Below are 17,390 nucleotides of genomic sequence, written 5' to 3'. Positions count from 1 at the left end.
TGTTGTGCAGTGACAGCCTCAAATACTTAGTCTAGTATTGTGATGCTTCAAAGACCTGTCCACACTCTGTGAATACTGAGTAGTTTCCTTATAAAGTCACTAAAGAACAAGATTCTTTGTACACACAACCAAGTGCTTTATTCCACCGACTGTCTGTCTCATTCCTTTAGGCCAATTCTGACTGGTTCGCATTGCACTGCAGGATAGGTGTTGCTTCTTGTGGGTGTGGAACAAAGACTACTGTTCAGTAAATGTTTAAAGAACACCTACACATCAGAAATAGAAACAGGACAGAAGTTGGCCATTACAAATTATATGTTACACCATGAATTATGATGATTTCACTGCAGGCTATTCCTCTAAAACATAATATCATAACACTGTTGAGTACTGCACTCAGTTGTTCTGCACAACGAACTCGACTAAAAAGTTGATAACACATAGGTACACTGTAGTACTTGGACAAGGTGATAGGGGGAGCAGTCTTACTATTCTTCCACCTGTTCATGAGAAACGTAAACCAAAGTTTTGGATCCCCACAGCTTGAGACGCTACCGGTAATTTTAATGCAGATAATTGGCATCAGACAGAGTGCAGCAAGTGTATCTTGAACAAGAAAGCGGAACTCTACAACAAAACATATAGATTTCTATCATACTTTGAATTCTATTACCATGATTGTAATATAATACTCTTTGAATATGACAATTAACTCTTTGCTATGAAGATGATATTACGAATTAATCAACTCAATAAATTACACATTTCATTGTGTTACTAGTCCTTCCTATTCAATGTGACTGCCACCACATTTCATAATCTAGATTGATAAAACACCTTTAAATATACATAGTTTTATATCTATCGTATGGCTTTTGGTCCTTGTGAATCTTACAAAGTATACAAGAACTGATATGCATACATGTACATCTGCATGCCCAAAAAACCCTTAACTAAATATACTACTGGCTAAGTATGTTGTTCTTCAACGTGAAAATAGCATTCATATTTCAAGTATACTTCACCTGCTTGCAATATTCTTTGATGGCAACTATAGTACGGTTGTCAAAAAGAAAACTTCACAAATACAATATTTCCATTGATTTCATCTTCAAAAGTAAACTTATTAAAGTTGCTAAAAGATCCACCGCAAAGGTACATAAATATATATGCGTGCCAATTTGATAGTATCAAATAATTACAAATTTGGGTAACATTAGACTTGATGTATATAATCATGACGACGGTCGTCCATTGGTGGTTGTTTGTAGATGGCACACCGGATATTTCTTAGGGCATGGCATACGTCAGAACTTGTGCATTCTTAAGATATTCCTTATGGCAACGTGGTGAAAGTTGTTCAAAAAAATTTGCGCTTATCATTCGTCTTGGTGATATTGTGTCAGGAACTAGATGTGCTTAAGTCTAGAAGTAACAGTAAATATACTTCATACATGGTGAATCTCCTTAAATGCAAATGTCAAAATATGCCAGATGCTAGCACACAAATATATACCTTCAAGGTGCATCTATAAAATCTACAATTATCTACAGTTGTTGTAATATTAGATATTATTTGTGCAGACCCTAACTTACATGGAAAATACTTCTATGGTGTAGAAATTACAGTACTTTGATTTAAATTTCCATCACCCTTTAGAAATATAGCACCAATATTTTTTGCTTTGATAAAACAATACCCATAACCACTTTGATATTATGATAGTTACGTCCTCTTTTCAAACTTATGTACAGATGATCACTTTTACTTTAAGTAGTTCTTAAACTCAATCAGCAGAGCTGCATATTATATATCATCTCTTATCCTGACTATTTGACCATTGGGCACAACAGAAGATCTGGCAACCAGTTTTCTCCACCCTCCTCGGTTTTCTGTTCTTCTTTGTTTTTCCCATAGTGTCATGCCTGTCCATTCTCTGATATATACTTATCATCGCATATTTTCTGTTGCATAGCTACTACTTATTTGACAGTAGGTTCAGACTGTGTCAAAATCATCCCTTAGGCTAATGCCTGCAGTCTTCACTCCACAACATCAGATCCTTCTGTAGACAAGCACACAAAGCAACTGTCAGAAAACAGCAACAAGACATAGCAAATTAGCCACCACCATACATGATGTTCTACCCATGCACCTTAGCTACAAGTAAAAGACCAACCTACACCCTGAAGAGTACAATTCACAAAGGGTGGTATAGAATAGATACATATACATGCACCATCATCACTGGAGAAACTAAAGGCATATAGAGAAGGAAAACTACTCAGAAAGGAGAAAGACTTTGGGCTTCTATGGGAAACACCATTTCCAAAGCAGGTAAGACAAAAACCATCAGAGAGAGAGAGAGAGAAAGATCCCTTTAACAACCACAACCAACAACTACAAATACTCCTGACTTTAAATTACAGGTAAAGCATAGATACGACCAAGAGGTGAGAGAACAAGGAAATGCCAAGAGTGTCACCACCACAAGTGCAGAAAGAGATGCACCAGGAACATGCCTTAAACTGTAGGTTGAGATGAAGAAAGCTACAAGAGATGTGCTACATACTAGTCACATTATAGTGCAGAGAGCATTATATAATATTATCAGAATTTGTACTTTGCACAGGAGAAAGTTACCTGTTTCTCGTACAAGTCAACTGTTCAGCGATCAAGTGTATTACCATAGCCCCATCTCTGCATATTAACAGCAGCATGGGAAGGAGAAAAGTACAATTAGTCAAACAACTGTTGGACAGCTTAACTTCACACTGAACTCATGTCAACGAATCTCAAACCCTAAACACACACTTTATGATCAAGACATATAACCTGACCATGATAAACTCCCACCACTTGTATCAAAGAAATAAAAGCTGAAAATGTATGGACAAAAATACGATCCTCTAACTCCAACATGCAGCTATAAAAGTAGTCCAACACCACTATGTAAACATGCTGACACATCAACAGAAAAACACCTCATATAGCCACCACAACCATTACGTACCTAAAGGTACTAGTAACTGAAAATTACGAACTTCAAGTTAGATTTGTACAATAATGTGCCCAATATCATGTGCTCATTCTAACCCGAATCAAGCTTTTACTTGTTAAAAAAAATGTGCAAAACATCATCATTATGATCTCATGGGAACAAAGTGGGTAATTTTGCTACAATGCCACTTCTTTCACCATAGGTACAAGTGTGAGCTATGTTCTACCTCTAGCCTTTCTCTGTTTTCTTGTGTGGGTTCCACCACTCCTACAGGTGCAAATCCATTGGCGTGTTTCGTCTTCTTTCCTTTCTTATCACCCTTCAGGAATGGAAAGAACCGACTCTTCTTCAGTTTACCGACCTTTTTCGGCTTTCCTGAGTCATCCTCCCGGATGTCGTGGTCTGCGAATGTAAGCGGTTGTTCATGATCTTGCGAATAGTCTCGTTGGGGATGGCCATTATGGTAACGACCACTCACTGCTGGCCCTGACGTGTCCATTGGCTCTGGTGGTCGAGAGTTTGAAGTCGGCGGTGTTTTCTTAGGACTGAGGGGAGGATGCAAGTTTGAATATGGATTGCTACCGGAGCTACTTGCACTTGACCGTCTCCTGCGTGGAGGAGCAACAGGGGAGGACGGAGATGGTCCTGAAGGTGGAGGAGGAAGGAAGACAGGACGAGGAGGCTGACGTGCCATGCTGTCTGGAGTTGGAGACTTGGGTCGGGCGTGGCTGGATGTCGCGTAAATCGGGGCACCTGTGCTGCTATCTGACTGTGAGCTAGGCCTGGAACCGTCAACAACCAAACTAACGTCATCGCTGCTTCGCCCGTTGTCGTACTTGTAGTGGATGACCCGGTCGGAACGCCTGCTGCCCACTGACTCCGCAGGTGTGGATGGCCTGCTGCCGGACTTCACGATCACCTGGGAGGGCCTGCGATCCTCCGAGTGTAAAGGCACGACCTCATGGGTCCCGTTAGCGTGGGTCCACTGGATGTCTTGTGGGATGGATTGGATGTCTGGTCTGACGGAAGGTTCGTGTCTTCCTCCTGACGTCATCTCCAGTGTCTTTGGTGTGTCCAGGTCATCCGTAGGGGATGGAGGCTTGGCACCTGAGCCTTCCCTTTCGTAATGCGTTGAAGGGAACTGCATTGCTGGCCTGCCCACACCAGAGATACCAGAGATGGAGGTAGCTCTCTCATTGTCCTCCTCACTTGACTGTCGAGAACCGGGCTGGAAGTATGCCTGTCGTGAGGTGGCATCAACAACTTCTCCAGGCATGCTTTGCCCAGTTTTTGACATGTACAGCTTTTTGACCTCGCCATTTTCGACATAGGTGAGGTACATCTCGCCTGGCAGGATAGCACTGGTATGTTGGACTCTTCCATCTTGCTCTGGAAGAGGAATCTCGTCTGCTCTGAGGAATCTAAAGTCGGAAAGATCCGGGGGATGTTCACCGACCAATACTGATGATCCTCTGGACAAATGAGGTCGTCGGTAATACCTCTGCTTCAACTTCCCGTCTTCGAGGTACGATATTCGCATCTCGTCTGGTCCGACGGCAGAGTTTCCGCCGACTGTCTCCTTCTTTATGACTGTCCAATCTTGCACTCGACTGAAGTCAAAGTCTTTCCTTTCAGGCCTGCTTGCCTTGGTCATCTCTGGCCTGCTTGCCTTAGTCCAGTCTGTGATTTCTTGAGGCATTATCCTGGGTGCTTGAGGAGCTACAGACTTTGCCTGAGTCCAATCCATAGTTTCTTGCGGTACTGACCTGGCTACTTGGGGTGCTGACCGGACTTCTTGGGGTGCTGACCGGACTTCTTGGGGTGCTGACCGGACTTCTTGGGGGACCGTTACCCTGGGTGATTGCCGCACTGCGTCCTCTTGGCTAGCATTACTGCCCTTCACGAAGTAAGTGTTGCGAACCTGCACAGGCAGGGCAGCGCTGATGTACGTCTTCTCTACGGGGGTGTTGGACCCCGGCTGATACTCGTGCACTGTCCAGGTTGCAACCCTTGAGAAGTCAAAGGGGATGTAGTGCGGCTCTTCTGGCACCCTCGCTTTCTTCTCCACCTCGTTTCTCCGGCCGATAGTCCAGTGCATCAACCTACTGAAGTCAAAGGCAAACGGGGGCTTGTCCTCCCTGTAGGAGATCTTTGTGGTGGTACGAGGCCTTTGCATTATTGGAGACTCCGGTGGACCTGGGATGTAGATGTACGTCCACCCGTCCTTCTGGACAATTTTCTCCTGATGAAGACCTCCTGATGTCAGCTCCATGATCAACTCGCTGTCAAGACTTTCGTCGCCCTCTCGTTCTATCTGTTCCCTTGTCATATTCCTAGCTGAGGTCCACTGCTTGGTGGGATACCCAACATTAGGAATATTTCCGACAGCTGCTCCCGCTCTTTGCGCCCTCCTGCGGCCACTTTTCTGCTTCATCTGGAAGACGTCACCGTAATCGTACACATCTCCTTCCTCCTCTTCCACAGTTGAATGCAAGGGGTTGTATCTGATTATCCCCTGCTGCATCAGGGATTCCAGTTCCCCTGCGACCTGTAGCTCTGCTGGAACCCAGTTACTGTACAGGGTATCGATATCTGCCCTCTGATACTCGTCAGAAATCACGGTTCCAGTGGACGCTACCCGTCGCTGTGTAGGTGAAAGGCGTCCTGTTTGCTCGAGTGGGGCCTTGCCGCGTGCATCCTGCACTTGTCGTACATATATGTTCCTCAGCTGCGGCCCATCGCCCACTTGAAACACCTGCGTGGTCTGGAGCTTTTTGAGCTCGTACGATGGACCGAAATGTATCATGCCCTCTTGTACATCACAGAAAGGACAGTCTGGCATTGACGGCAGGTTTTCGCCTTCTATGAAGGCCACCGATCCGTCCGAATTTTCTACCAGCTGCGCAACGACCTCTTGGATCTCACATGCAGGGTCTCTTGATCTGGAGGATCTTTGCATCCTGCTAATAGCCTGGTGGATCTCCTCATGGGTTAGCACCTCTCTTGCTACTTTAGGCCTGACGTCGGGTAGTTCAGTTACAGACTCGAGCCTTGATTTTGACATATGGCTTTCAGTTGCTGAATACGCGTGATGGGAGTCATGTTGCTGCCTGTGCAGTTTGGGCGTCTTATCCTGCGGGAGCAGACGCCACATGGTGGTTTTTGGCATCAGGGGCGGGACTTCCCTTTGGATCTCAAGGTTTTCCCTGAAGACGGTCTCCTGGCCCGCATGCAGTTTGTGACTCTGCACATGCTGAGCATGGATCTGGCGGAAGACCCCGGCTGGTGTTAAGGACTCCTTTGCGGCATTGGAAGACAGAGGTGGAATGGTCGATATGATTTCAATCTGTTCGCGCAAGGAGCCTTCGCTGGGCATTTGCTGCGTTTTCAGCTGTGCTGCATGCACCTTTTCCATGACTTCAGCGGGTACGATGCCCTCGCTCGCAGCTTGCGTGGGAATAGGGGCAACGGCTGATACCACCTCAGCCACCACATCCGACATGGATCCCTCATGACCGGCTACCATCTTGGGCGGCTCGACTTTGATCCAAGTCTGTGTTCTTGGCGGTTCCACCTTCTGATACCTTTCCGATTGTACACGTTGCTGTCTTGCAGACTGTTCATTTACCACTGTGGGCATGCCATGCACTGTCTCTTCGGGTATTTCCATGCGGATCTCGCGAGTTTGTGTGGGAATGACCTGCCTCAAGGCCCTTTCCTGTTGTGCCCTTTCCAACGGTACCATCCTAACTTTGTGGTCAGGCATGGGAATGGGTGGAATGGTGTACACGACCTCATCCCTGGTCTGTATGCTGCTGTCCATCGCGTGTCTCATTTTAGGTGGGGGCACGTGAACCCAGGTCTGGGTTTGTGGTGCAGGCACCACATTTCTGTAGTGCTCGTGAGGGAGAGCTTCCCCTCTTGCTACATCAGTCCTCGGTCCATCAAATTCCGTCACACCCACCCTTGGCTCTTCCAGTACGCTAGACTCCCTGCCATAGTGTGGGCGCAGCTCTGTTTGAGCCCTGTCTATTTGTGCTTGGCTGAGCTTTGCCGAAGGAACCTGAATGATTCTTGCTGCCTCTTTAGGAGCACCCGGAGGGATAAAGTACACATATTCATGCCTCGTATCCATGCTTCCCTCCTCAGCTTGTAGCATGGACCGAAACTCCTCTGCTCTGATTTTATGAAGACGAAGAACGGGCACTTCGGAAGATTCTGCTGTTGTGGTGTGTTGGGGGTCAACGGTATACAAGTAGACATACTGTTGCTTTTCATTAATAACTTGTTCTTGGCCAAAGTACGGATGCAATTGAGTCCTTAAATGCTGTGACTGCGCTGTTGCCATTGCTTCTGAAGGTATCGAACCAACATTTGCTGAATCACCTCTAGTTAAGGGAGGAATTTCTTGAGCAGACAACTGCCTCGTGCCAACCACTTGTTCTTGAGCAAAGTGAGGATGCAGCTGCGTCCTGAAATGCTGGGACTGTGCAGTTTCCATTGCTTCTGAAGGAATTGAACCAACATTTGCTGAATCGCCTCTAGTTAAAGGTGGGATTTCTTGAGCAGACAACTGCCTTTCTCCTACCACTTGTTCTTGAGCAAAGTGAGGATGCAGTTGGGTCCTGATGTGTTGGGACTGTGCCGTTTCCATTGAATGTGAAGGTATGGCACCGACGCTTGCCAAATCGCCCCTTGCAACGGGTGGTATTTCATAAGAAGACTCATGCTTTGTGTCCAGAACAATCTCCTCAGCATAGTAAGGTTGCAGCTCAGTCTTCACAAACTGCAGAAGAGCCTTTTCCCAGTGCTCCTCTGCCGCCAGGCTCTGCCTACCAGTCTCCCAAGCTGGCACTCCAGGAATAGTGTGGACGTGCTCCTCTACAGTTTGCATGGTGTCTTCTCTTGGAAGCTGACGTATTTGTGCCAGGTCTGCTTGTGCTTGACTGAGCTTTGCTGATGGGACCTTGATGAGTCTTGCCGCTCCTTGAGGAGCACCGGGTGGAATAAAGTACACATATTCATGCCTTGTATCGATGCTACCCTCTTCAGCAAAATGAGGATGCAGCATGGACCTGAACTCATCTGCTCTGACTTTCTGAAGACGAAGGACAGGCACTTCAGTTGATTCTGCCGTCTTTGTGTGTTGAGGGGTAACAGTGTACAAGTAGACATACTCCTCTTGCTTTTCGTCAATGATGTGTTCTTGAGCAAAGTGCGGATGTAGTTGGGTGCTGACATGTTGAGACTGTGCTGTTGCCATTGCTTCTGAAGGTATGGAGCCAACATGTGCTGAATCTCTTCCTGGACCCGGCGGTATCACTTCAGGAGACACTTGCCTTTCGTCAATGACATGTTCTTCAGCAAAGTGAGGATGCAGTTGTGTTCTGATATGTTGAGACTGTGCTTTTTCCATTCTTTCTGATGGTATGGAGCCCACACTTGCCAAATCACTCCTTGCAATGGGCGGTATTTCCTGCGAAGACAACTGTTTTGTGTCAAGAACAATCTCCTCAGCATAGTATGGCTGAATCTCAGTCTTCACCCATTGCAGGAGGACCTGCTGCCAATGTTCCTCTGGCTCAAGGCTCTGCTTACCAGTTTCACTTGACACACTGGGAATAGTTTTCACTTCCTCCTCTTTAGTTAGGATGTTGCCTTCTTTCCCGTACTTTGGAGGGGGGACGTACACAAACATCTGCTTCTGTGCCTGCTTGGTGACTTTCTGGTACACTTCCAGAGGGATGTCGAAGCCCTGCGCCATCTCTGTTGAGAGGGGGGATAGGTCGGACATGACCTCCATGCTGATCATGTCAAGGATGGTCTCGCTGGCACCGTGAAGACCAAGCTCTGTCTCTACATGCCCTGCCTCTGCAGTCTGCATGGATTCTGTGGGCACAGTGCTTGACTTCAGGGTATGTCTTTTAGGCATTGGTGGCACGAGCGGAACTGCTTCCTCCTTCATACTTTCTACACCTTCCCTTCCTTGATTCATGACTACAGATCTTGTAGCTTTTGCCTCCTCCATCCTGACCTCTTCTGTGCTTTGACTTGCGGAAGATGGTAAAAATGGCTCAATATCACTGGCGTGATATTCCACCACATCCACCGTCCCTTCTTTACCAATGTGCAGTTTCGGAGGTGCTGCATGCACCCAAATCTCCACCATTTCGTTGATTTGAGCCTGTTGGAATACTTCATCCGGTTCGCTCCGTACGTGTGCCACTTGAGTCACCAGTGGTGCTACCTTTTTGTACCCATGTTCCTTGACCTCAATGACTCCGTGTCTGGCTTTGTGGAGAGACTGGTGTGATCTTCCAGTTTCGGTCAATGCAGCCTTGTGTTTCCGTTCCTCAGCAATGGTCAATCGCATGGCTCTGTCCACTGGTTGAGGCACTGCTGGCAAATCTATGGCTACCTCTGTATCCTCTTCAACTACTTTCTCTGCAGTAACATTCAGAAACAGTTCCTTAGGCATCGGCTTCTTGTCAGCAGATTTCATGACTAACGGGGACAGATCTAATGCCTCTTCGAACATGACTTCGTCTTTTCTTTCCTCATATACTTCTAACTTGGGGAGTTTTAGATGAAGCAGCTCTGCTGCAAAGACATCCACTGTGTTGAACCTTGTTTGGTCAATAAAGCCAAGATCCGCCATTTCCAGGTCCAGCTCACTCACGTCACTTGCATGGTCACTTGCAAGTTCCTCCTGAAGCTCCTGAGCAAACTTGACATCCATCTTCAAGCTCCGGATCTTCTCTGCGCTGAGAGCTTGCTTTGGCAGCTTTGGAATGAGGCCAAGTTTGGCTGCCCTCTTAAGGATTTTAGGCAATTCATCTGTTTCTTCAAGAGAGAGGTCGATGACTTTTTCTTTGAGCTTGAATCGTGGAGCGCGATTTACGGGAGGTGCAGAGCACATTTGTCTTGCTGGTTCTACATTCTGCATCTGCATTGGTTGAAAGGGTCCCTCTATCTTGGTCGTACTTGCTCTGGCCTTGTTGAGTTGTCCAAGGGCTACGCTTGGTTTGGCTTTGTTGAGTTTCACCTTTGGCACCTTGAGGTCCTTGGTTTCCCTCAATTTGTCCAATTTGACTTCCTCAGCCTTGTGAACAGGTTTCTTAGGAACTGGGACAACTTGGGGAGAGTTGATGTAGATGGTTTGTACCCTGTCAGCTGGTATGAGCTCAGGTTGAGTGCTGTCAAACTCCACAACTGATATGTTGTCGTCTGCATCTGATTCATGGACGTATGCTGTGTTTTGAACATACTTCAGGTATGATGGACTCTCGCTTCTCTGGAGTCTTTGGTCGGCACTGCGCACATCTGCTTTCTCCAGGGGCACTGCTTTTGCCCTATCTGTGGAAAACCCTGGCAAATCTTCATACGACTCTGGATGGGAATTGGCTTTCTTTAGCTCTGCTTCAATCAAATCCATGTCTGGCTCCACCATATCCAGTGCTGCCCTGAAAAACGCCGGTTCAACTGGTGCGTATTCCACCTCCTCCATGTCGACAACTGGTATTTCCTCCACCACCTCTTCGTAATTAACGTGGACTTGACGCTGAATGGGCTGGTGGTAGCGAGGCATTTCTAGTTCGAGCTCCTCGTGGCTTGCCCGGTACATGTTCAGCATCACCTGTCCATGGACACTTTGGTGGAAGGTAAGGGGAGGAAGTTCGTCCTCTTGTTCGAAAATCATCCTAGCCTCCTGTTCCCGCACCCGCAGGTACAGTGGCTTCTCCGACCTCTCCCAATTTGTCTCATGCCGATGTAGATTCTGCTTCACAGCTTGAAATACGGGACTGTCGAAGTTTGGTAGGGGTGGAGTAGCTGTGGCATGACCCTCTTGGATGAACTTATTTTTTACTATGGCCTGGTGATACCTGGCTTTTTGTGCCTTAATTTGCTCAAGACTGGCCCTCGACTTTTCCATGACGATCTTTCCATACTTGACAGAGTCGAAGGAGACGGGCGACACTTTTCCTGTAGCGCCCTCCTCTACTGACTCGTAATTTTCAGCAGCGCGGTATTGAGCAGCTTGCGCTCTGACTTTTTCTGCATTTGCTCTGAATGTGTCGACTGCTATCCTGTCGACAGCTGCCTTCCTGAGGGACGGAGCACGTGACAGCTGTCCATCAGTTTGATCCTCTGGGATGTACTGATCTTTCATTATGGCCTGGTTGTACCGAGGGCTTTCGGTCAACACCTGTTCAAGATTGGCCTTCCACCTGTCCATGAGGATCTCTCCAAAGGTAACCTTCTCGAAGGAAACTGGAGACACCTTTCCTGTGGTACCTTCTTCTAAAGATGTGTGATTCACCGTGGCTTGATACTGTGGCAACTGTGCCATGACTCTCATGGCATTAGCTCTGTGTGTGTCCATGGCCACCCTGTCCACTTCTGCTTTCCTGAAGGAAGGAGCACGCGAGAGATTTCCTCCAATTCTGTGTTCTGGAATGAACTGATCTTTTACAATTGCCTGGTGGAACCTGGGAGCTTCGGCTACCACCTGTTCCAGGCTGGCCTTCCACTTGTCCAAGAAAATCTCCCCAAACACTCCAGATTTGTATGAGAGAGGAGATATCCTACCGGTAGATCCCTCTTTCAGTGATTCATAATTTTCGGTGGCTCTGTACTGTGGGGCCTGTGCTTTGACGTGATGTTCAGTGGCTCGGAATGTGTCCATCAGAGCTTGCCCAAGCACTAGATTCTGGAGGTTTGGATTTGGGGGAATCTCCCCCTCAGTCCTCTCCTCCCACGTCAGCTGCTCTTGGACCATTGCCTGGTGGAACCTGGCTTCTTCAGTCTGAATCTTCTCCAAGTTTGCCTTCCACTTTTCCATGAAAATGTGCCCCAAAGATGCAGCTTCAAACGCTACAGGAGACACTCTGCCTGTTTGTTCCTCCAGCAATGATGCATGGCCCTCCCTAGCCCAATGTCGTGGGACTTCTTCCCTAACTTCATTTGCTGTGGCTTTGAACGTCTCCATGAACGCCTCGCCCAACACAAGCTTCTCTGGAGAGGGTCCTGGTGACAGCCTCCCATCTATCACTTCAGATCTCATGTATTCGTTGTAGACGACACCTTGGAGGTACCTCGGTTTCCATGACTCGATCACAGACAAGTCTGCACTCATCTTTTGCAGCATGATCTCTCCCATCATGGCACCTTCTAGTGTGAATGGTGAGATTCTTCCGGTAGATTCCTCGGGTTGCGACGTTCGCCCCTCTGTGGCATAGTGCCTCGGTGCCTCTGCTCTGATATGTTTTGTAGTAGCCTTGAACGTTTCCATGAGTGTCTGCGCTGCTACAAGGTTGTCGTACGACGGCTCTGGGGACAGCCTACCATCCACCTTTTCTTCTCCAACATATTCGTCAGACAAGATGGCATGCAGGTACCTTGGTGAGGAGCCCCTGACAAGATCAAGCTGTGCTTTCCACTTGTGCATGAGGATCTCTCCTACCGCAGCCCTTTCAAACGACACAGGAGAGACTTTCCCAGTTGACTCATCTTTCAGTGAAACTTCACCCTCCAATGCAATATGTCTTGGTACTTCTTCCCTGACTTCTTTGGAAGCTGCGCGGAAAGTCTCCATCAGGACCTGTGCTGTCACCAGGTTCTTAAAGGTTGGATGGGGTGAAATTCTACCGTCTACTTCTTCCCTGTGCATGAACTCGTTTGAGGTGATGGCCTGGTGGTATCTTGGTTTTTGTGCCTTTACTCTGTCGATGTTGGTTTTCCACTCCTCCATGAAGACATGATCGAAGGTGACGCTTTCAAAAGATACTGGAGACATTTTACCAGCTGATTCTGGATCCCGGAAAATTTGCCCTTCAGTGGCAAAGAAACATGGCACCTCCGCTCGAACTTGGTCCGAGGTTGCCCTGAATGTTTCCATCAGGGTTTGTGCTGCAAAGAGATTTTGGAGGGTTGGTATAGGCGACAACCTGCCATCCGCTTTCTCCTCCCCAACGTATTCATCTGACAAGATGGCTTGGTGATATCTGGGTGAACTGGCTTTTACCAAATCAATGTTCGTTTTCCACAGTTCCATGAAGATCTCTCCCAACTCAGCTCTCTCAAACGAAACAGGGGACACCCTTCCAGTTGATTCTTGTCTCTGTGACAGCTGGCCCTCTGTAGCGGTGTATCGTGGAAGCTCTTCTCTTACTTGCTCTGAGGTTGCCTTGAAGGTTTCCATCAGTACCTGGGCTGTCATCAGATTGTCAAGAGTTGGCCTCGGAGAGATTCTTCCGTCTATCTCCTCCACCCCAACAAATTCATCTGAGACATAGGCACTGAGATACCGCGGGACTTGAGTCTTCTGCTCCTTTGTAACTGCTTTGAACTTCTTCATAACGATATCTCCAAAGTCAGCATTTTCAAAAGAAACAGGTGAAATTTTCCCAGTAGAGTCCTCTGAAGTTTGACCCTCTGTGGCAAAGTAGCGGGCTGCCTCCGGTCTAACTTTTTCAGAAGAGGCCTTGTGTGCCTCTAGCAGTACTTGTGCTGTCAGCAGCTTTTCAACATTTGGCAGGGGTGAAATTCGTCCATCTATCCCTTCTTCGCCGACAAAGTCATCCATAACATAGCCGTGGTGGTACCTTGGGGTTTGTGCCTTCACTTCTTCAAGGTTTGTTTTCCATTTCTCCATGAACACTTCACCCAAGGCAACACTTTCAAAAGAGACAGGAGAAATTGTGCCAGTTGATTCCTCTCTGTCTGATGTGTAACCTTCCCTTACATTGTATCGTGGTACCTCTGCTTTAACATGCTGTGACGTTGCCCTGAATGTTTCCATAAGTACTTGAGCTGCCAGCAGGTTCTCAGTTTGCCGTCTGGGCGGTATTCGCCCGTCTATCTCTTCCTCCCCGACAAATTCATCTGAGATGAAGGCGTGGTGATATCGTGGGAGTTGAGCCTTCTCCTCGTTTGCAATCGCTTTGACCTTCTCCATACAGATCTCACCAAAAGTTGTATTTTCAAATGAAACAGGTGAAATGTTACCAGTGGAGTCCTCTGACGATGTTTGCCCCTCCCTGGCAAAGTGTTGTGGCACCTCTGTTCTTACTTTGTCTGAAGTTGCCCTAAAGGTTTCCATAAGGACCTGGGCAGAGAGAAGATTCTTAAATGTTGGCTGAGGAGACAATCTCCCATCAGCCTCTTCTCTGCCAACGTACTCATCTCCTATGACAGCATGGTGATATCTGGGTGAGCTTGCTTTGACAAGATCAATGTTTGTTTTCCATCTCTCCATAAAGATCTCTCCCAACATTGCACTCTCAAATGAAACGGGGGAAACTTTGCCTGTCGATTCCTCATCGTGAGACGTTTGATCTTCCTTAGCCATGTATCTCGGGATCTCTGCCCTGACTTGCTCAGATGTTGCCTTAAACGTCTCCATTAATACCTGGGCTACGAGAAGGTTTTCAGCAGTTGGCCTAGGTGAAATCCTTCCGTCTATCCATTCATCACCAATGTACTCATCAGACAAAATGCCATGGTGATACCTCGGCACCCTTACCTCCTCTTGCTTCATGATTGCTTTCCACTTTTTCATAAAGACCTCTCCAAAGTCAGGATTTTCGAAAGATAAGGGGGAAATCTTCCCCGTGGACTCGTGCTGGAGCTCATTTTCTGTGGCATGATAACGCGGCCTCTCCAGAGGGACTTCCTCTACATTTGCTTTGAATATATCCATCAGCGCCTGTCCAACTACCACATTCTGAGGATTTGGAGGAGGGGAGACTTTTCCATCAATGGATTCACCACTGATAATTTCGTGGTGGACAATCCCTTGGTGATACCTCGCCGTCTCTGCTTCTATAGTTTGCAAGTCAGCCTTCCATTGGTCGACAAAGACTTGTCCAAGTAGAGCGTTGTCAAACGAGACGGGTGAGAATTTACCTGTGGACTCTTCTGGAAGATCTGAGTGATTTTCTTTCGCAAAGTAACGAGCGTGTTCTGACCTCCTGACACCAGACTTTGATTTGAAAGATTCTTGTCTCAACAACTCCACTGCAGCTTTGTCATATCGTTCCTGTCTAACGGTGCCGTCGATTTCCTCTTCTGCAGCATACTCCCTCAACACAATGCCTTGATGGTAACGTGGATCTTCAGTTTCAACAGCTCCAGCTTCTGCCCGGAAAATATCCATCAGTGTTTCACCAATTACCAAAGACTGCAGAGAGGGGGTTGGGCTGATACGTCCGTCTTCACCTTCTTCTGTGACGTAGCCTTCCGAAACTATGGCCTTCAGATACTCAGGACTGCTGGAACGAAGCCCACCAGTGCTGTGCTGCCACAGAACCTGTTTGACTTGTTCTCCCATCAACCTTTCCAGTTCAATTCTGTCCCTGTCCTCATCATAATCCTCCTCGTGGAGAAACTCCAGGTCTTCCACGGATTGTAGGTATCGCGGCGACTCAGACCTGACTTTCTTGGCATTTGGTCTATACATGTCCATAACAGCTTGGCCATATGCCAGCATGTGGAACGGTAAGGGAGGAAGTTCCTCTTTAGCCTCCTCCAACTTGACATGTGTCTTGCCTTCTTCTCCTTCCAGATACTTAGGCTCTTCGAACACGACCTGCGACATCTCGGCTTCGAAAACCTCCTGCATGACATCGTGAAGCTTGGCGTGTGCGCAGGAGTCACAGTACCCCGGAAACTCACCATTCACCTGCTCCAGGTTGGTGTAGATGGACCGGAGGACACCATTTAGGTACTCTGCCTCCTCTACCTCTATCTCCTCTGTCTGCGGTTTGAACACCTCCTGCTCAACAACATCGATCTGTGCAGCCTGATACCGTACCCTAGGTACCTCATCCGTTTCCTCCACAGATGCCCAAGCGCTCTTGTTTTGTCCTTGTAGGTACCGCGGTTGCCTTGACACCTGCTCCTTGTCAATGGCAATGTGGAAGACGTCGTCTAGGACTTCATCCCAGGTGCCCATCTCGAGCGTTATCGGGGACACCCGACCCTCTCTCTCCATAGGCATAGCGGGAGCTTCGTCCATTCGTAACACGTGATGGGGAATGATGACCTCACTTTTGACCTCCTCCCAGTTTCCAAAAGTCAGGATGTCCTCATCCAAGACGATGACGTGGTCACCCTGCTGCTTTCGAATCTGAGGGATCTTGTCCATAATTTTCTCTATCGTGACCGGATCGACTTCCCTCTCCTGGGCGTAGCTCCTGAACAGCAGGTCCTTGGAGGGAATTGTGTAATACATGTCCCCCCTGTGGATCCTTACATCACCATGGCAGTGGTACCTACCATCGTCTTCTGGGTACAGGTCGGTATGATGGTGAGAGCGGCATTTTGGCTTGTGTGGCTTTGACACGTCTAACTCGTGGTGAATCGGATGGCCTTCCTCCAGTCTAGATGGCCTTGCTGCCATCGGCTTTGGCGGCTTGTACAACCTGTACAGACCAACCTGTTTGTTCTCAGTTTCAGTCTGTTCGGGACCGATGCGCATCGCTATGGCAACTGCTTTCTTGGGACTCGGCTGTTCGACAGGCTTCATGTGCCGCCTTCTTTTCCTCTTCTTCAATTTCTTAAGTTTCTGGTACTGTTCTTGGAGCCTCCTCTGTCTCCTATGTTGCTCCTCGTAAACGATGCGCTCTCTCAGGATCCTTTGCCTTTCTTCGATGTTTGCCATCTCCTGAATCAGACATTTTTTGACCTTCCCCACGTTTAATACCAGTTTTTCAGTCTCATCCATGTCATGGCCCATCATGGTCAGTACCTGCCTGGTGTATTCGCAATATGGACACGGCTCTCTTGTTCGCTTCCGTTTGTAAAGCTTGCCCGTCCGACCGATGATGGGGGAAGGATGTTGTTGGGGTCGCGGCGGCTCATCGGTTGGATGGTTCTCGACCATCTTTTTGGTTACAAATTCTTTGATGGAGTCTTTGCGTGTTACCCTGGAAGACTTTGCCGGGGTGGCATTTTCGATTCCAGAATCAGCATCCTCACCCTCATATCTTTCAGTGAACGACTCTGTTCTGAGCTGTGACATTGGCATGGGAGGAAACGATTATCAGTCAAAAACACAATATATTCTAAAAGCCGCTTTAGCCATCAGATGTATCTATAACCATCTACAAAGCACCCTTTCAACATTCCTGATAACTATCTAGAAGCAGCTCACCTTCCAGAGCAAAAGCTTCATCAAAAACCTAAATGCCCACAAAGGGAAGCATCCATTCTTACAACAAAGTAAATTCACAATATAGATTGAATAATTCAAAGCATTCAACATTAAGCTAACAGGTTTCTACCATGCTGTTCAACTAAGCCTAAAGTCTCTAACAATCTGGCAGAAAGTATAGACTTTATCACAAGACACATCGATGGATAGATGATGCATTAGAAGAGGAAAAG

General features: G+C 47.5%; 1 protein-coding gene across 8 annotated transcripts in view; it reads right to left on the bottom strand.

Annotated features, from left to right (window-relative positions):
• Positions 1–2,027: 2,027 nt before the first annotated feature.
• LOC118426446 overlaps positions 2,028–17,390 on the bottom strand; it is a 56,729-nt gene continuing 41,366 nt past the window's right edge. For 7 of the 8 annotated variants that reach the window (XM_035835844.1, XM_035835850.1, XM_035835849.1 and 4 more), the window contains 3 exons: positions 3,229–17,016; positions 2,645–2,701; positions 2,028–2,066 (listed from right to left, as the gene is read on the bottom strand). In XM_035835844.1, coding sequence (XP_035691737.1) covers positions 2,669–2,701; positions 3,229–17,016 — 13,821 coding nt within the window. In that variant the 3' untranslated portion in view covers positions 2,028–2,066; positions 2,645–2,668. Of the gene's footprint in view, positions 2,090–2,644; positions 2,702–3,228; positions 17,017–17,390 lie in introns of all 8 variants that reach the window. The other variant, XM_035835848.1, reaches the window with a different exon arrangement.

The sequence above is a fragment of the Branchiostoma floridae genome, chromosome 11 (genome assembly GCF_000003815.2).
Source record: "Branchiostoma floridae strain S238N-H82 chromosome 11, Bfl_VNyyK, whole genome shotgun sequence".
In the NCBI taxonomy this organism is placed as follows: Eukaryota; Metazoa; Chordata; class Leptocardii; order Amphioxiformes; family Branchiostomatidae; genus Branchiostoma; species Branchiostoma floridae.
This window is presented reverse-complemented; position numbering and strand designations above follow the sequence as displayed.